Source organism: Thunnus albacares, chromosome 10 (genome assembly GCF_914725855.1).
Source record: "Thunnus albacares chromosome 10, fThuAlb1.1, whole genome shotgun sequence".
Lineage (NCBI taxonomy): Eukaryota > Metazoa > Chordata > Actinopteri > Scombriformes > Scombridae > Thunnus > Thunnus albacares.
The window spans coordinates 26298337-26319981 of NC_058115.1; the positions used below are offsets into that span (position 1 = coordinate 26298337).

General features: G+C 38.0%; 1 protein-coding gene across 1 annotated transcript; it reads right to left on the reverse strand.

The window, feature by feature from the left end:
• Nucleotides 1-797: 797 nt before the first annotated feature.
• On the reverse strand, nt 798-20932 carry egf (epidermal growth factor). Its single transcript, XM_044363242.1, is given in 24 exon segments — nt 798-1434; nt 1593-1760; nt 2119-2124; nt 2970-3124; nt 4838-5002; nt 6043-6208; nt 7124-7246; nt 7538-7654; nt 7827-7919; nt 8047-8193; nt 8677-8844; nt 9128-9351; nt 9862-9966; nt 10255-10403; nt 10785-10975; nt 11148-11285; nt 11941-12063; nt 14367-14489; nt 15069-15182; nt 15323-15525; nt 15653-15880; nt 16483-16664; nt 16795-16994; nt 20926-20932. Coding segments are annotated over 24 exon segments (3498 nt in total). The 3' UTR covers nt 798-1231.
• Between the last annotated feature and the right edge of the window lie 713 nt (nt 20933-21645).

A 21645-nucleotide genomic window follows, 5' to 3' on the forward strand; every position in this document is an offset into this window, starting at 1 on the left:
TAGTGCTCTAGCTAGAAACCTTTTTGATGCTTCGGTGAAATTTCTCCTCAAACAGCATTTATACCATTTGATGTGAGGAATGAAATCCTTTTAGGGATGGTGACCAACCTCAATTACTCAGTGTTTGGTGAAATACATATAAATTTTCCAAAACACCCTGTGGAAAAACACCCTAAACAAAGAACATTTTTGTGACTAAAACACACAAAACTCAGATAAATGTGAATTGAATTCATGGTAGCTATGCTAGATTGATGCGGTTAAATACAAACAAATTTAGTTGTTCTAAGATGGTTCATGACGACTTAATGACAGAAGTACTCATTTTCCAGTTCCTTTACAAAAGCAAGCAGTGGAAGCACTTTTTCACTTAAAATTGTGAGCAGATTTCATTGTCTGTGGTGTTCACTTGTTAGTCAGTATGTGTTTGTGATTGTTTTGGTTTTTTTTGGGAGTACAAATCCTCACAATGTAGAGTATTGGCTGCAGTAATGCAAGGTGGAGTTTCATTCCAAATGCTAAATTTTGGAAAATGGGTTGGATTATAAAACATTTTATCAGATTCAGAGTTTTCCCTAAAGAATGAGACATTAATGCTGCATTGCACTCTTATTATACCATCTTGCCACTTACAAAATACACTTTTCAGAAACTGATGGCTCCATCATGCTCAAGAATTGGAGGGTTGGGGACTTATATTGATAATCTACAATGTTTGCATTTTAATTTTGGCACAACATGTTCTTCGCTGTGATGTTTGTACTGCAGTCAACTTGGCAGCCTAACTGTGTGTTAACTAAGGTCTCCTTTGTTCTTGGATTGCTTTTGGCGTCAATAGTTTGACTTTGTGTAGATGGCATGCTTTTCTTTTGTGTTCAGTTGTGTGGTCATCCTAACTAGCTCTATCTTGTAATATAAATTACTTCCAATGCACCAAATTATGTATTGTGGATAATATTACTAGAAACCTGGGTTTACAAGATCTCCCATGAACCGACCAGGGCCTCATTAGTGTTGGTGTGAATTCTACAGTTGGGAGTAGCAATCCTGATTTTGTATATATAAAAATGCCACAAATTACTTTTAGGACGGTAACAGCTTCAGTGACTTTTCTTCCATTTGTGAAATATTGTACTTTGGAATGAAACTCTTAATTTGCAGTTTGTAATTCAGCCAGATGTTACATCATGTGCGTGTTTAACTGTACAGCTGTGTCGGTCTGTTAGGCGAGCTAGGACGCAGGGGACTCTTCACTGGGAGTTTGGGGAAGTGGTGTTGGCTTGAAGGTCGTATAGGAATACGGGCTTGACAATTGACTTGTGTGATGGACGGTGTGTTGGGTGGTCTCCATGGCAACAGCTGACACCATGGAACACTCATACCCGTGGTTGTGTTTGGACAATCTTCTTGTCTCTTCAGACATGGGGTTGTCACCTAACAAAAAACACCATAATTTAGCAGCTGGTCAAAAAATAGAAAACAAAACATTGTAGTATACTTGCAGCTCTCTATTAGTTTTAGGTAGAAAAAGAGAATAAGGTTAAGTCTGCCCACAAAGATGGATGCCATGGTGTTTATGGTAGTTAAGGTACCTGTCTCTGAAGAGCAGGATGGGCAGACAGCTCTTCTGGGACAGCCCATTGCAGGGATGACTTTTCCTTCCAAGCCATTTTCTACCACCATGTAGAACTGCAGATTTAGACAGTAATTCAGTAACAGGTTTATGAGTTTTTGTAAACATTTTACATAATTCTGCCTTCCTGTCCATTAGAACTGCTAAGTTCAGTTGGATGTTTTATGGAAAACAACAAAATATGTTACCACAGTTATGCAGATGACACACAAATTTACATAACCGTATCACCAGGGGACTATGGTCCAATACAAGCACTGAGTAAGCGCATTGAACAAATTAGTGATTGGATGCACTAGAATTTTCTTCAATTAAACAAAGATAAAACTGAAGTAACTGTTTTTGGAGCCAATGAAGAACAATTAAAAGTCAGCACTCAGCTTCAATTGATGTTAAAAACCACAAACCAAGCCAGAAATCTTGGTATAGTCATGGACTCAGACAATTTCAACAGCCACATTAAGACAATTACAAAGACAGCCTACTATCACCTAAAGAATATATCAAAAATTAAAGGACTTATGTCTCAGCAGGATTTGGAAAAACTTGTCCATGCATTTATCCTGAGTAGACTCGACCACTGTAACGGTGTCTTTACAGGTCTCCCTAAAAATCGATCAGACAGCTGCAGCTGATTCAGAACACTGCTGCTCGAGTCCTAACTACTACGACTAAGAAAGTGGATCATATCACTCCAGTACTCAGATCTTTATACTGGCTTCCTGTCTGTCAAAGAATTGGTTGTTAAAGCACTGAATGGTTTAGGGCCAAAATACATTTCTGATCTGCTGCTACGTTATGAACCATCCAGACCTCTCAAGTCATCTGGGACAGGTCTGCTTTCTGTTCCCATAGTAAAAACTAAACATGGAGAAGCAGCGTTCAGTTTTTATGCTCCGCATACCTGGAACAAACTCCCAGACAACTGCAGGTCTGCTGCAACTCTCAGTTCTTTCAAATCAAGGCTGAAGACTTTTCTGTTTGCCGTTGCCTAAACCAAATTTGAGGGTTAATATCTTACACTGCACTGTACTGCACACACTATTTTATCTTCTTTTTATTTCCAAATTTAACACTTTTTAATTGTATTTAAATGTCTTTACATTGCCTTGTGTTGCTTTTATATTCTGTCCAGATGCCTTTTATGCTCTATGTAAAGCACTTTGAATTGTCTTGTTGTTGAAATGTGCTAAACAAATAAACTTGCCTTGCCTTAACCTCTCTGACATTGTATTGACTTGAATGAAACTTTGTGCAGAACAAGTATGGTATACAGACCACAGGGTGCTACACTGGGATTCAAAACGGTGACTAGATTTCCTAGTCTCCATCGTACATGCATCTTTAAGACATAAGTCATCCAGTACACCACAGTTTGGATGGCTTACCCGAGGCACGCTGGTTGTCGTGGTCTCTGACATGCTCTCATCTGTCACGCTGGTCTCACTCATATTATCCACTGAAGGCTTCTTGCGGAAGAGTCCTCTAGTTCTGCAAAAAAGAGGGTAAACCCACACATTGGTTAATTTAATTATTTTATGAATCCCAAGGGTCCTCAGTCTCCCTCAATACATAAATTAATGTGTAAATATTCAAGGACTCACATGGCATTTACATGGTTACTAAGTAACAGAGGTGGTGCCCTCACACAGTACAATTATGCATTTAAATTCAACATGGTAGGAAATATGAAATTGACATTTACTTGATATGACCTTTTGACAGTGTAGCACTGCACCCTTATCTGCACAAACATAATGTAAAAGCACATTTAATAACAAAACCCTTGTATCCTATGTTCTGACCATAGCAGTTGTGGCACACTGTTCAAGTTCAGTCTTCTAGTCTTAGTTTATGTTTCATTCCTAACCTGTTTGTTGGCCAGAGAGGATAAATCTAGCCCAAAAGCTGTCTGTGTGTGCGTGTGTGCTTTTACTGTATGTGTTTGCATATTTGAGCCTAAAAAATCAGAGCATGTGAAACAGGTTATTTTATTTTTTTTAGCCCATATCACTGTGTGCGGTTTGTTTTTTTTATTTGTGTTTGTGTGTGTGTGTGTTGCTGAGGAAACTGAACCACCAAACTCAAAAAAACAACAAAAAAAAAACTGCACAAGTTCACTTGCACTGGAGTGCAGAAGGCAATTTGAGGCAGAGCTATTGGCGACCATGTAGCGTTTCCACTGGGGTCATACCTCACCGGCTCCATTTTGTAGCTGAGAATTGACCTATTTTTATGTGTAATTGCTGTAGAACAAGCTAAACCAAGCATGTAATTGAAAGCGTGCCACTTCCACAGGGGAACCAAGACTGCAGTGCAAACGTTAGGATGTAGTAGGCTGACGGGAGGGGTGTACTTTGTGAGTCAAAACAGTGGAGAATACCAACAGCCTTGTCCATAAGCCAGCAAAACAACCGTAAAACAAATCAGCTACTTAGAGACAGCTCAGGTGGAAATAAAAGGGAGGGGGTCCTAGTATGTAGTTTATGTATGCTCCTCACTCAGCTAACCAGGGTTGCATGCTGCCATTCGTTCCACATGTGATTTCCTCCCCAGCCTCCTGCTGTCATGCTGAGACACCTACATTACACGGCTCATGCCACCCTGGGTTTGATAGACACCTCTAAATGCTGTCAGCTCACTCATTGTTGGAGCAGCTCCTCCCTGGCTATCTGTGCTGCCCTGTCCTTCCGGTGTTCAGAAGATTAAACAGAGCACTGCTAAACGTCATTACTACAATGCACACATGAGCACACACGTATGGAAATGCATGGCGATATACTGCATATAATAGGTCTTCCCCCACCCATTGTTTTTTCAACCATTAGGGTGGAAAAGCTTTTGAAAAACCTCTTGAACCATAATGAGATACTAACATTTACCATTTTAATAAAACCCTTTCATAAATAGAATACTTACAGGTACTATTTCACTTAAAGCAAATAGTTAAAATGTTCCTAAATGGTGATTATAAATTTGAGGAGTGAAAAGCTTTCACACTTAGAATATTTACTTTGCCCTTCACTGGAAATGAAAGATTATATTCTTGTTCTTGTTCATATCTTCTTTCTTTCTTTCTTTCTTTCTTTCTTTCTTCCCCCCTCTCTTCCCTTTTTCTCTTCATCACCTCTTTCCTTCATTTAAAACTGCAGCTTCATATGCCTTGGGCCTCATTTACGCTTCCCTCTCCTTCTCCCCTCTCACCCATAGCAGTAGGTGACACAGGCGGCAATGGAAAGCAGGGAGATGAGGACCACCATGCAGGCCGCAATGACCACGTTCCTCCTCTTCTCTTCCTCAGCCTGCTGGAGCTCCCACCACTCCAGGTCACTGAACTGACAACGCTCTCCCATGTAGCCTGATACACAACTGCAAAAGAACATGATAAAATTACATTTTTTATTTATTAAACACAATTAAATACAAGGAAATATTTTTTGTCGCATGAGCTAAAGCAACAAGCTCAACTGTGATAATTTAGTTTAACCTGAAAATCATTGAATTGAAATATTTTGCATTAATTTGTGCCATTTTTTTTCTGTCATATTTTTCTCTGCAGACATACATGGTGGAAAGAAACCAGCGCAATTACTTCATGACCAGTTTATGTTGTTGACCAAGTAAGTAGACACTGGTCTCAGAAGTAATTCATCTTAGTGGGTCACTTCCATAGGCCAAGAGAACATAATGCAAAACTATTTAAAAACACAGATTTAGAACAATAATTGTGCCTTTTTTGATACAATTTGAACAGGGGTTCTGTTAGAATCTGCTTTATTGCACCAATCAGAGTTTATGGGTAATGAGTTATAAGAGTTATGGGCATACAGTTAAAAAAACAACTAATTGCTAGAATGATAGACTATAAAATGGCTTTAAATGTAATTATATAACCATTTCAAAGTTGGGTATAATTATATTATTCAAGATGGCATTAAACACCTGGTTGCTGTTGACATGAATTTGAAATCCAGACTTTTTATCTTTAGATCCAGTTTGTATTTGTATTTAAATTTGGAAAGTACCATTGCCCAATGTCTACAGTTTAACAGTATAATCTTTGGCTAAATTTGACTTGAACATCCAAGTTTATAATCCTCTTCCCATTGCCACTTTAGCAAAAGCTTTCATGGAACAATAGTGACACCTATTGTTTGAAAACTGTCATAAAATAAATGAGAGAAAAGTAGATACAACAACAGCCATGTAAAATGCTATTTGAAAAGGTAAAATACTACCCTAACCCTAGAGATCACTTACATTTTTCTGTAAATAAAGTTTACAGAATAAACAATGTTGGGTTAAGGCCTGCAAGCATCTTTTCTTGGCAGCTCCTCTGAACACAAGATATCAGTAAGCTGCTAAATTTGGAGGTCACAGGTCAAACTGGAGGTTAAACGATTATTTACTTGCAGGCGTAGGACTCCATTTCAGGAAAGTAGAAGCAGACACCTTCGTACAAACAGTAAGACTCATGGGTAGAGGGGCAACTCTCCACTGAGTTACTGTTTGGGTGCCTGTTGACATCAGACGGGCTACTGGTCACCGTCACCCATGATGGTGTTGTCTCCAGCTCTTGAGAGAGAGGATTAGGGATATAATGTCATTAAATTGGACAAATATACAATGTGACAGAAATTGAATCAATGAAGCATACACCCGATGTACACTAAACATACCACACAACAACCTCGAAACATCAACACAATCAAATAGAAACCCCTGTCCTGTCACATGTAACCAACTGTACAGAAACAAGTGCAACCATATGGGTACAGACAGACACACACACACACACACACACATACATACACTCCCAGTAATTAACCATAAGCCTGGGAGAATAGGGAAGTTTTGAGTTTGCTTTTGAATGTGGACACAGTTGTGATGGACCTCCGGTCAGCAGGCAGCTTGTTCCGGAGAGCAGAACCACACTAATTGAAAGCACCCTCAGCGGACTTGGATCTAATTCTGGGTAAAGCTAGAAAACCTCTGCTTCATGACCTGAGAGGCCTGATTAGGTTGTTATCAGTGAGCAAGTCAGAAATGTGCTTTACAGACTATTAGCAGGATTTTGAAGGTGATTCTGTATTGTACTGGGAGCCAATGAAGTGATCAGTACCGAAGTAATATTCAAATTTTCGTGCATGTGTAAAGACTCTGGCTGCTGCATTTTGAATGAGCTGGAGCCGTCCTACTGACTGTTTAGATAATCCTGCAAACAGATCCATGTACTGTACAGTAAAAGGGATTATCTTATGTCCCAGTTAAGAGAATGATAGATACTTGGGATGTACTAGTGTTCACCAGGAAAGTGCATCATACTCGATATATGCCTCCACTTCACCGATTTCCAGCCTAATCTCACACAGCTATAAATAACACACCTGATGATCAGTAGCAAGCACAAATACAATTATGCTTGTTTCTATGTTTAACGCAGTGTTTCTAATATTATAAATGTGATTGCTGTAAATAATTTAGACACACCTTGACATGTTTGTCCGTTGCCCTGGTATCCAGCTTGGCACTTACAGAGATATGTCCCCACTGTGTTTTGGCATTCTGCTTTTTTGTCACAATTGTGTGTTCCCAGTTTACACTCATCAACATCTACAACAAAAGGAAAAGAGAAGATCATGCTACTGTATTCAAGAATTACACATTTTTTAAATTATAAACCTTGTTTAACCAGTAAAATGACTGTCAAGCAAAGAGTTATTTCTCTATAACCAGGCCTGCAATTCTCTGGTACAGTGAAACTATTATTTTATCCATTATCTTAGTTTACATACCATTCTGTGTTTGTCTGTTTGTAGCAGTCATAACTCAACCACTTAAACTGGCCCATAAACAAAATTAATAAAAATTACATACAGGGTTTCTATAACTTCATCTACTCACCAACACACAACTGTCCATCCCCAGTGAAACCCTCTAGACATAAACAGGTTTGGCTGCCAGCATTCAGGTGACACTGTGCATTCATATCACAGCGGAGTGAGTAACACTCATTCTGGTCTGACAGAGAAGTGGATATATGGAAACATAACATTTAGTTAGATTAAGGTCTCAAACGGCAAGAACCTGCAATCGTTTGCTGTTAAGGGTACACCATTACCTGAAATCATTATGTCTGTGAAGAGTGTTTGCTCACTGTCTTCATCTGAATCCAAATCAGTTCCTGCTTTACCAGTTGACAGCTCGGTTGTTGTCAGGGGTGTGCTCTCATCATTGAATGTTTTGTTTTTTAGACAACAGACAACAGACTCATTGTCTCCAGATTCTAAAGAATAAACACAGTTGACATAAGCATTTACCGTTAGTCAGTTTTAATTCATAGCTTATACAGTGTATGAGTTTAAACAGCTTATAAGTGTCTGCACCATAAGGAGGACAGCATAAACAATAACCTGTTCCATTTGAAGCATTGGAAGGCGAGCAACCTTTTCTGTCAGCTGACAGGATGTAATGTGACAGACAGGAACAGTGGGCAAATCCCAGCCTGCTTTCACACACCTGGGCACAACCTCCATTCTGATGAAGGCAAACATCTGCCCCTGAAGATCAGATAATGACAAGAAGAAACTCATGAATATTTAGGATTAAATATTTGTTTTTATTTGTTTGGTTGTCACTGACCTATACATATACCGATCTGAGCATTTACCTTGAATGCTCAGATTTTGACCGGCCATTTATGACACTATTGACAATTTCGCAAAATTTATGTAAACACTGGCACATTTCTGTAGGGAAAATTATCAAAAGGGGAAGTTGAATATGCCTATCACAACACAACATCTTTGAACTATAAATTATTTTCTATTCCTTCCTTTTATATTATTGTTTGTCCCAGAGGCGCTACTTGTACTGTAGTATTTGTAAACTTCAATACATAATTTCTATGAACAGATTAAAAGACATCCACTAAATATAACAGCACATAACCCACAAAATTTGCTTCCTGTCACAAAAAACATGACAAATTACAAAACAAACCCTAACAAAAAAGTTGTCATAAACATAATCTCTGTCTGTACCTGGTTTAGCAAGGGGATGAACCACCACAACGGATGCTGGATGGACCAGGTTGCCATGGATACGTTGCAGTTTTTTCCCAGTCCGCTTGTTTATGCTCCTCAGCTGCTGGTGCTCCCTGTCAGAGATCCATAGCCTGTCCTCAAATACTGCAAGGTCAAAAGGTCGGCCTGGACCAATCAGAAAAAGGAAAGAAGTTGACTAGGTGATACTGTACCAGGTGAGTGCTATATCTGTTTGTTCAGCTGTTAATTTGGTGGCCAAAGTGAATGCAAGAACACTGTTTAATTAGCATAGTCAGCGAGTGTTTATTCATCTTGAGCCATAGTTCATGAGGCTCATGAGTTTAATGCTGACATCAATTATCTAGGATTACAATACTGTAATGGGATTTTTTTGCCAGTATAGTGCACCTATATATGTTTGCATGTGTATGCTCCATACAAGCCTCACCTACTTGGTTCTCTAACAGGGCCCGTCGGTCTGAGCCATCCAGGCCAGCGGTCTCTACCACGCCCCTCCTCTGGTCGCACCAGAACAGACGATCCTCTGTGAAATCGATGGTCAAGCCACTGGGTGACACAAGGTTGGTGCTTGCAATGACAAAATGGTCTTTCCCTTCCAAAGAGGCACTTTCCACCACAGGCTGGGCACCTATATCAGTCCAAAACAACTTCCTCAAAAAGTAAAAAAAAAACAACAACAAAAAAAAACGTTTTGAGTAAATGAGCGTCCTCTAGTTATAGACAGTAGTCTTGTGAATCCCACAGACCACTATTACACACATTATCACAAATACATCAATTCAGCCAAACATGTTTAACATTAGTTTGTTTGAAATCATAGTGAATCAAGCTTTTCCAAGATACCAAATATTCCATGCTAAAATATGTGTACAACAATTATGTAGAGTGTAGGAAATGTAAATGTAAGGGGGAAGTGGTGTTCAGTGAAAACTGCAGAACATAAGACAATGACATACAAAGGCTTCACTGTTTTAAGCCTAAATCACAAAGGAAATCCTCTTAGTATTTAAATAATTTCAGCCCAGCTTGGATATTAGATATGAATATGATGTATATACCTTACCGCACATTAAATTTTTTCTGGGTTTTGAAATCTACACAGTTGCAGTTAGTTTTTAGCTGTCATCTCTTAAACAAGCATAGGTAGGTTGCCATACTCACTTTGCCAGAGGATGAACTGCGACTCCTGTTGGTTTTTCAAGCCCTTTGCTTACAATCGTTTGTCTGTTCAGTCCAGCCAAGGTACTGCAATCAACAGTTGACTGCCTGGTTGGCAAAATTATATAGAGGTGTGAAATAGAAAGAAAAATGTAACCTTAAAAATGTACTTTTTACATGTTAGTTAAGTATCCAACAAATAGCTTAAGACAATTTAAAACCAAATAAAAGAAAAAAATCTAATGCTACTTAAGCATGAAAAGTCAAATCAGCTGAGCCATACACTAACACTCCAAGATTTAATGAAGTTACATTTTTTTCTAAATTGTGTTGTACAAGAACGTGTTTTATAACCTGTTTAAAATCATCAGCATTTTGTCTGCATACACCTCACACCTTTTATCAGTCCAGTACATCTTGCGGTGGACCCAGTCAATGGCCAGTCCCTCTGGAGAGTCCAGACCCTCAGAGACAAGAACATCTCTGGACCCACCATTCAAATCAACCCGTTCAATTGTCTTTTTGGTCGTACAAGCAAAGTACACCTTCAAAATGGATACAGAAATACAGAAATACATAAACAAGCACATTTATTGTATTGACAACTAGTAAAATATTCAGATAATTTTATGAGCAGAGAAGAACAGAAACTATGAAATACTTAAATAAGATTGTTTCTTTTTCCCATAAAACATTGGTGAATCTGCAGTGCATCAGATACAGTTTATGTCCACTAGGTGTCACTGGATATCTGCACCACAACCTGAATCTTGGCTGCTTGAATTCTTACTCCATAGGAGCAGCAAGACCTTCAGTTAGTGCAGCACATCAGCACTTACTCCAACCCTCCTACTACAACTTCAATCAAAAAATCAGTGTCAAAATGCCAGGAAAAGATTTAAGTTTTTTTTCTTCTTTTTTCTTACGTTGTTCTGGACAGGATCATAGTCCAAAGCTATGATTGTTCCTCTGGGCTCTTCCACAAGGGTCTGGTCCCCAGTGCCATCGGGATTAATTCTTCGTACATCCACTAGATTGGCAATAAGCAGATAAGGCGGTGGTCCTGTAGAATTAAAATACAGTGTTTAATGATTACATGTACTGCTGTAGATGTACAGTAACCCCCCCCCCCACCCCCCCCTTAATTTGCATTTTACTCTCTAATTCTTTGTAACTTTGTAATTTACAGAATGTATTTGTAGAAGCATAATACAGACAGTGAGATTTAGACAGATAAGGAGTGTGTTTATTCGCATGGGCTTATCCGTCCTCGCTGTCTGCTTTGCCATAGTATGACTCACCAGTGGCAATGCAGTGCTTGCCATCTTGGTGGAGCTGGTAGCCAGGTAAACAACCACACTGCCACCTAGTAGGAGTGACGGAAGTACAGAGCTGACTGCAACCCCCTCTGTCTGCAGACAAGCAGCCTGCAACAGACAAAAACACACAAGTAAGCTTCTATTCTTTACATAGAAGCTCAATTTTCTAACTAGACTCTGCTCCATACAGTATATTGAATACCTCTTTTAAGCTAACAACATTTTACAGAATCCAAATTCTCAAATTAAAATGTAAAATAAAACTTCAGTCTTCACAGATGATGTCTTACACTAAATTGACTCCAACACTTGTATCATCACTATCTGTTTAATAGCAATGCAAAGTCACTTGGTTACTGCACTGCTGTGCTGCTGGCTTTTGGTCTATCTGACCTCAGTTTTACAAGATACTTGGATAACACTGGCTAGCTATTATATCATTTATCCAACACAATTTATCAAAATGACCAAAAATCTGACACAGCTCATGATGTTACAGTGAATCAGGGATCGTTGTTTCTATTATTATACTATATTTGTATTTCTGGGATGCTTATGTATATGAAAATAAATACCTGTATATGGGAAGATAACTATGAGCTACACATGAAGCTTCAGCATATAAACACAGGAAAGAATACTTTCTACACAGGTGTACACTAATGAATATCCTACTTTTTATATCATCACATACAATTATGATTATGAGGTAGGTATGAGTTTTAGAATAAGTGAATGATAGACTCTGAAATATAGCCCATACCAGTACAGGTTTGTCCATCCTCCTGTAGTACAGATCCCTCAGGACAAACACACACAGTACCCTCGCCTGTTGCCAGGCATCCATGGCCGCATTTGGTTGTGTTGCTTTCACACGGTATAATCTCTGATATTGGAAAGAAAATTAAATATTGAGGCAATGTAATTTTGCATATAAGAATGTTGCTTAAATGTGATAGATTAGCTAAATTGACAATAAAGCAAACTGATGAAAGTGAAATAATGTCTTGTTATTCAACCATTCATTAAGTGCAATATTAACAAGATCAAACTGATGTTACATAATTTTCCATGTTATTTCTGAGCACAGCAGGTTATAGACTCTAACAAAGCCAAATGAGCAACAAGCTTCTTAAGCCATGCTCTGGTAAAATTCCTTTGTGAAGTCCGCTCTAATCCTATCAGAATAGGTGAAAGTGTGATGAGAATGCAGTCAAAGACCCACACAGGGTGATGTAATGTTAGCTCACAGGGGAATGGTATATCCTGTACCTGTGAATATAGGCCCGGTATACTGAGGCAGGCCATACATATATTAATCTGATGTGAAATAGCTACAGTACCTGTTGCTGTACCTTTTGACGTTTAACTTCTTCCTAGCGCTTGTTGGTCAAATAAGTACTCTAGGGATTTAGCCAGCTTTTTGCACTCTCTTGTGGCACTTTTTCATCGTCAAAAATGTGTTATGTCACTAGCTAAAAACTGTACTTCAGTAATTGAAGAATACAGTGTGTATGTGTGCGTACTGTATTATGTATGAATAAAATAATGAAAGACAACATGGAAAAATAAACATAATACCCAGATGAATCGTGGATGCATTTTAATGCATTTTTATTCTTCTTTAATTCCTTTTTATCGACATGAAAACAAGAGACGCAAGTGGCTGCACCATATCCTCTTCCACATAATCTCTGTGGTGTTTTCATTGTCTAGCCTGCTACTTGGCTGCATGTTTGTTTTCTTCTGGACCTTGGCAAAGGTTGTCTGCTAAACAGCTTAGACAGACAAAGCTGCTGACCAGATATGTTCCCTATTGCAAGTGTCACCTCGTCATCTAATCTCATTGTGTCTGTGAAGCCTTACTGTTCTCTTGGCCTCATAGCTGCAAGATTAGAAGAGAAGAGATTAGAATGTGTCTATAATGTGTTTAATATGTTATGAAGTCAACCACTGTGTAGACATTATGGTAGCTGTCAGAGGCAAATTGGGAAAAAAAACAAGAACTAGAAATAAGTTTTTAAACAAAAAACAATTTTAAATTAACACAAAATCCTTGACAAAATAAATTGTTCTTACTAATTTACGTAACAAAATAAAGATTTGTCATACATTTCCTCATGACTGCATTGCATATTGTGCCAAAATATTAGATTGTCTCAGGTATCTGTCAACTAAAAAAGAATCTGTTGTTGCACTGGCAGACAACAGACCTGCATTGTGGCAGAAAGGAATGACCAGAGACAGCCTGAGGTAGAAAAGTTATAAGAGATGACTGAATTAGAAAAACGATCAAAAAGTTTTCCAACAGCATATGTTTTAGTATAGTTCCTTATGGTCAGTATTTAGAACTAACTAATCAGTATCTCTAATTTTTAAAATTCTTTGCTTTAAAATGACTAACAACCTAGGTCTAATCAAAAACCAAACCAAAAAAACCCTTTTCATTAACCTAAATGTGACATCCTTGTTTTCCATCTACCTCAGTCTCTGAGCTCCTAGACCTTTAGGAGCATAACAAAGTGACTGTGTTTTGACCCAAGTAACCTAACACACAATTGGCAGCTCACATAATGTATAGTCTGTCTAGTCGTCTGTGACCCAGCCTTTTTATTGACTCTGTAGGGTCAAAATAGTGTCTGGGGGACAAATGCCACCTTTCATAGCACCACAAAAAGAGGATCTGATCCAAAACCAGAGCTACAATATACTGACAAAAACAAAGTGCAAGTGTCACCACTTTTAGAGTTAAATGTCAAATTTTCTTTCTTACAACTTAGTTTACTGGCCAAGGCTTGTGCATAGCTGAGACAAGAATGTTTCAGCAATATTCTTAATATTTGGACAAACTGACTACTCTGTTAAAAGTGTATTGCTTTTTTCCTCATTTTATTATGTAGTTCCATTTTACACTGCACTTAGCACAGTTCCACATAGTGTTTTTTGCAATATTTATAACAAGTGAAGATGTGTAAAATCTTTTAATTTGTCACAAGTCGACCTATTAATTCACTATGAGCTTCTAGTGCTAATCGACTTTACTGATAGCAAGCTTAATCTGCACCTTATCTTCTATGTGCCATTATTTGTTCTTACAACTGATCTGTTGAAATCAAAACTAAGGATTTCCGTGCATTAGAAATTAGTTATATCATCTACATACATAGTAAAAATGTTCTTCCACTCTACCTTGACATGTCTTCCTGTCTGGTAGGAGGGCATATCCTTTAGGGCAGGTACAGAAGTAGGATCCTGGGATGTTTTCACAACCGAGAGAGCAGCCATGGTTCCAGTGGGCACATTCATTCACGTCTATGGCACACACACAGACAAACACACTGTAATAATATCATTATGTCCTTTAGTAGATACTCTAATTTAAATGCCATTCCATACCTTCTTATTTATATTATTTTATGTTTCCCAGTAAGAGTGTGAATTAAGATTCAAGATTCAAGAAACTTTGTCACAAAGTAACAGACATTCCTCTTAGACACGGCTCAGTCAAAGACAAACGTAGACAAATATAACAGTAACAAAGTAGAAACAGTAAAACAGTAAAGTCATGAATGCTAGCATCAATAATGTTAAAAGACAATTCAGGTGCGAATATATCTGTAGGTGCCTAGTGTGACTTATTTAGATCAGAAATGGCTGAGGGGATGAAGGACATTATAATTGGTAACATAGCAATCTGTTACTTTGGTAATAAGCAGTCAATGCTGTGGTGTCTGTGTTGCACTCCTAGAGATCACTTCAATTAAGTAATACAGTCAATATTGTGAAGTCTTAATCCTTGTTTCTTCAGTTAATTTTAAACAAACTGAACTAAAAATAGTTTCCTGCAAAAATAAATGTTTAATTAATTGATTTGTTGGCATAGATACTAACCTTCACAATAAGTGCCTTGCTTATTGAGAGCAAAGCCTTCATCGCACTGGCAAACGCCTTGTTCAGCTAGACTCGAACACACATTGATACAGTTGCCACTCTGTTCGTCGCAACCTGTTTGAAAAGGTTACCAATGGTAAATAAGTTATTACAGCATTGTCATGGAATCTTATCTAAAATAAATATAAGTATAAGTAATAAATTGTCAAAAAACTCGAGGGATATTTAAATGTCAAATTAAGTTTAGCTGTAACCTGGAAGTGGTGATAGAGAGTCTGCCACTGGCTGGTTGAGAGGATGTACCACCTTGACATCAACTGGAGGTTTTGCCATTCGTTTTGTGTTGACATTGAGTTGCTCTCCACCTGTGTACTTGTTTATTTGTTTTATTGCCTGAGATGCAACATCAGTGTAATATAAGTGCTCCAGAAAAACTGATATTCCCAATGAATAAGACCTAATAAAAAGAGACAAAAACAATAGAACATTTGAAATAATAATCACGATGACATAATATTGACAGTTAGCAGAGTTCTGTTGTCTAAAAGGATTAATAACTAATTGTAATATAACAACATACTTACCGAAGTGGCTGATCTATGATGTGCATGACGCTCCCATTGTAATCACAAGAGCCGATGGCACTTTCTCCTTGCAGACCAAACTGAACCCAGAACAGTCTTTTGTCCTCTCGGTCAATCGACAGTGCTTTCAATTGCTCTGCCATCTTTATTAGTGTAGTTTTCATCTGTCCTGTCACGTCAGACCGCTGGATACTCGGAGTCATCCCACCAGTTAGCCAAAACAGAAACCTGCAAAATATTTGTTTTGAACCAGGATCTTCATATGTTTTCTAAAATTATTTGCTTGCTTTCTGTATTCATCTGTTACAAAATTGTGCAATTTAAGGTAGATGCTTCCATAACAGTTTAGACACTTTCTCATGTGGATTCTAATAAGGCCTCCCCTTGTTTAAGTAATTTAAAACATGGTCTTGGCACTGGAGAAATATTCCAAAATATAAATCATTCACTGCTAGTAGTCACATTTACATATCCAGTTGTCAATCCACTGGACAGAAATGGAAATAAAATGGTGGGCAATACGTGGCCTGGTAAAACAACTTCTGTCTTTGACCTGAGAGACTGGTGGTATGAGAGAGTCTGTCAGTCATTTTGCACCTCTATGCCAGCCATGCTTGATGGAAAGAGATGAAGCATTTATAGTAACACACAAACAACCTGCCCCGAATCAGAATAGTTTGAGGAGCTGAATGGGAATCATTTTCTCTACTCCAGCTCATCTGTTTATTTATCAAATGCAACATCATTTGATCACTATCTTTCCTAACCCCTGCATAAAAAAATAAAGCAGCATTATTAAAAACATAAAAGTTTAATGCAGATTGGATTACCTGTTACTGGGGTCAATCGCTATAGAACTTGGTTGAGACAAGTGTCTTAAAAGAGTTCTTTCATTTTTCCCATTTATATCCATTCTCTTGATTTTTCCCTTTTCTCCGCTTGTCCAATATACATTGTTCCAAATCCAATCCACTGCAAGGCCTGAGATATGTTTGTCAGATGAGTATAGTCTCTGGAAAACAAATGGAATTGTGTTAATCAAAGTACAGACCAGGGCATATTTACTGAAATATCTGTTTCTTTCTGGGCATGATCTTGATGATTGATGAAGAAGTATCTCTTTGGAGCAGTTACATAATCACCTGTCTGTGCACTCCTCTCACTGATGCTGTGTAGATGACCCCAGTATGTTTGTCAGCCCAGTAAACTTTCTCTTCTCTGAAATGAAAATCAAGCAGGATAGAACTTCCCACCCCAGCCACAAGCCTTCTCTGGTTCTTCCCATCAAGGTCCATCCGATGAATCGCTTTACCATGGCCAAATATCAGGAAGGGCTGTGAAGCTTTACAAAATGAAAAAGCATGTCACATATCTTTCATGAATCTTTTGAATTTCATTATTTAAGGCCCTAAAATATACATTCCAAAGCCTTCATATGTGTATCAGAATCAGAACTAAATGAATTCATCCTAAACAATACAAAGATATAGCGGGCTTCAGTTTTTTAATTGGCAAAATGGCCTTCACAGTTTTTCATTAAATGTAAAAGAATGTGTCACGTTTTAAAAATAGCCATAACTGTTTGTTGGCCATCTCTGCATGCTGTGTTTCTACCTTAAAAGGTTCATCATAATTATTCATTGTGACCGAGTTACCGTACTAGAATCGACCCTCACTTCAAGTGTACTTTAACCAAGATTTGTCAAGAGGTCACATGCAAGATCAATCAATATTAGTAAAATACATTGGACCTAGTCTATATAGTATTAGCATAATTTCAACTATAGATTTACTCACTGCTTTACAAGAGCATATTTATTTATTTAGATATTACTTTGAGTTGTGTACCAGTGCTAAGCCAGACTGGTGCATAGGTGCAGGTTTCTGATGTGAAAACTGCTGTCCTATATGCTTGTTGTCAGTTTAATTAAATGAATCCCAGGGGCAGGAATGTAACTATGGCAACATTTAACGTTTCCATAGCTTCTTCTCCCCTCTTTGTGTCACTCTGTAGGACTTGTTACATTTGTCAAATTATCTGATGAAAAAAGCCTATTCACGGCTATAATGGGGTGAAGTTCAAGGCAGCCAAAGCTGCTTCTGGATAAGGGATCATCCCTTAGCAACAAATGGCTCATGCACTATCCTTTGGCTCTGTGAAAATACTTTGCTATGAATGAAGTTTGTGTTGTTTTTGTTCTCACATGTTTCTGCTTTAGCACACAAAAGTTAGCATACTGAAGTTTGGACCATGAGAGAACCATGGCAATCATTTCTTAATATAATGAGTGTATGTCTATTCCAATGTACCTGTTGTTCGAAACATTTAATTGTAATCAATAAACTTTGACAAACGGGGCTATGAAATCGAAACAAATCTGTGTTTGCTCTCTAAATTTGTATTGAAAAAGAGTGCTTGGTCTATCATGGTAATGACACTGTTATGTGTAACCATGGATACAGCACTAAACTGTGTGGAATGACGAAAACAATGAGCAACACCAGACAAACAACATAATGAAATGTCTGGCCTGAGATCCCCAAGATGGCCATTGACGAGTTCACAGTGTGGTCAATGTGATGCTTGACCTAGTAAGCTCAATTCAGTGGATGTTATTTGGAAAAAAAAAAGTATTTTCAAAAGAACATTTTGTATTTTACATTGTGGAAAAATTTATGTGAGCAGTTTGAATGGCCATTTTGAATGCAATACTATTGCCCATCAAAACAACCAGCTGCTTGAGTATTTGAGCTGTGGATGAATTGTTAAACCCCCAATATGCAACACTGCATATCGATGGTTGATATAACGACCTATACCGTGAAACAAAATATGACAAGACTTTTTTTTTTACTCAATTTCTTGTTAAGTAAAAAATTAAGGCGTTATTACTGTTTATACCAACCTAGTATAAATACCTTTATTCCTTTATACTTTTTATATATGTGGCTGTTGTAGGCAATGTTGTAAATGATAATAAATGATACAGTACAGTATAAGGCGAGCAATGCCACTGATTTGTCATCTCATCCTTGGTGTATTTGGCACCGTATGTGACCCTGACCTTTGACCTCTCTGTGGAGGACACAGAATAAGAGAATCTCTCCATGGGTGTTGGGAAAAAATTGCATTATTTCAGTTCATAGTAAGAATTATGAGACAAAAGCCATTTCTACAAGGGAGATAATCTGTTGGACATGAGAAATCACCATCTGTAAGCTTTAACTGGTGCCTCTGTGGCATCCCACAAAAATCTTGGGCTCAGCCTGAGATAGACCCACCCAAGCACAGTCCAGCTTTCTGTATCTTTGGTACAGTGCATGACATTCTCTGCTTAGCCAAATGGAATGACTGACTTTTGCCTGATTGCAGTTTCTTACTGTCTCTGAACACCAGCCAAAAGCAGAAGTGTATTTATAGCAGCAGTTATAATATAGTTTATGGAGTATATCCACATACTGATGAAGAGGTAGAAGGTTTGTGCAAAATGATGTATATATACAGCCTGAGCAAATGACTGATTTTCAAAACAGTGTTAATATTTTGCCATGTTATCAGTATCACGTTGAAATTAAAACACATACAAACTAGGTTATCAAGTTGAAATGCCATCAGGTATTATTTATCCCACATATCCCAAAAATGTTTCTAAAGAGCTATAAAATAAAATGTTACCTTGAACAGACACTTTTTCATATATAGTAAGGATTTTGGAATTTAATACTGTATTTGTAATACTATCTGTAGTCTGATGCCTTGATCACTGTGCAGTGTAAGTGCAAGTGAATGCAAAATAATATATAATCATATATTGAGAGTCATCCCCATTTATCATTTGTAAGTGCTTATGTTAAAATGACAGTTGTTCCCCCGCCAACTCAACCTGCCCCGTGAATATGTCGTATTACTTTTTTTCATCAGAAGTACAAACTATATCCAGAATACCTACTATATGTGCCTACCAGAACCCTTTTCTGTTTGATTATATTAGGATTTGAATCCAAACTACTTTTTTTGGCAAGCACAATTAATGTACAAGAAATTGTGTGTCTGACTTATACAGGACCAATAATCTGCAGTAGTTACAACATAACTTCTGTCAGTACTTAACTGGACATGATAGGTGTATCATCAACTCACCAACACAGCTGTTGTTTCTCCCTGCTCGCGATAGGCGTTCATCCCAACATGCTGTACTGAGGGCCAAGGCTCCACTGTTCTGCACCGTAAAATAGATCAGTGCTGCTGTAATTGTTGCAACCAACATAATCCTGCGTCCGTCCTTTCCGTGGGAGCTGCACTTGCTCACTTTTTCTCAGGCATTCCCACTAACAGTACTGGCATACAAGAATTCCCCCAAATAAGTAACATTCGCTTATGGACTGTTGGCATCCTTGTCCAAGACTCAAACCTAGAGAGACAGTGGAGCTTTACATACCAGGAGATATCACGCCAGAGAGAGATGCAAAAACCCAATGAAAAGATGGAGAATGCAGAATGAAGAGGGTAATACTGCCAGACCAGTGTTCAAAAAAAAAAAAAAAAAAAATACTGTGTGTGGGATCCTGCTCACTCCCTACTTTGGCCCCCAGGCTGCCAGTCTGTTTTGGAAGCAAAGATTGAAATTCCTGACACCCCCTTGGTAAATTTTGCACATGCTAGACCAGCATTGGAGCAGAATCTTCTTTAAGATGCAGTCAGTGTCCCAAGCAGAATGTGGAATATGCAAGAAATGAGGCTGGGCTGAAGAAAGGTTCCACACAATAACAACATCTTACCCTTACTCCACCCCCTGACCCATGCCCTTTCTCTATGTGGATGGATGTGTGTGTGTTTTTAGAGAGAGATTTTGTGGCTGAGAGAGAGAGAGGGAGAGATGGGGGAATGGGTATTACATTTATAGCTATTTGACCACACATAAATATTTTATTTATTTATTTATTTTTGATAACTAAATTGACCTTTGGTACGTTTTTTTTAAAAACTAAAACACCATTCATAAATGAAATGTACATACAGTATAAGTATAATTTACACATGCCACACACACAATAGACACTCTGTTTGTTTTGTGTCCTGTGTGTGTGAATGAGAAGGCAGTGTGTCACACTGTCTCCTGTAGAAGTTCATCTGGCTTCCTGAGGGAATCGTCAGAATGAGTAATTTATAGAGAACGGAGGAGGGGTGCAGCAGATTATCCCTAAATTGTTTGTCCTCTTTTTACCCCAGAGAACAACTAACAAATGGCAGGAACCAAAACCTCTATTCATACCCTCCATGACTAGGATATTGTCAGCAACGGCATCACCAGTAACCTTATAGAGGAGCAATGGATGATTTACACGGCTGAGAAAGTTGCCTTGTCTCCAGACTAATGTTAGCAGTCTGAAGGGCACTGACCTTTTCCCACGATTTTCCCTCTGGCAGATAATGAAAATGGTAATGTCTATAATTTCTTCAGGTGACTAGTGCACTGCATGACAATCACACATGGGTTTGAATCATCAGGTAGAGTGTGGATGATCCAGTCATATTAAATGCCACCTCACGTCATCCCTTTTGCAAGACAAAAAAATTTCAGTACTTAATTCCAGCTGGGTGACTCACTTCAAGCAGTTACAACGAAAATCGCTTGTTTAACTCTTTGTTTCATACCGGCAAAATCATCACTCATATTGACATTTCATATATAAATACTGTATATACTTTTCATTACATGCTCTAAAATCTGTAATGTCATTATTACAGTACATCATTATGAAATGGCAGAGTGTGGCAAAACACTTAACACGTGACAGAACTTGAGATATACTGACCAGGTCACACGTGAACACAGAATTTCAGTAAAAGTATCACTTTTGCTACATTCTGCTGTCAACAACATCAAATAGCTTCAAATATTTGACATTAGGTTATCTTTGCTCTGATTTGAGTATGTGGAAAGTATTTATTGTACTGACTTATCAAGTTACTGCTGTTTTGTGCTTGACCT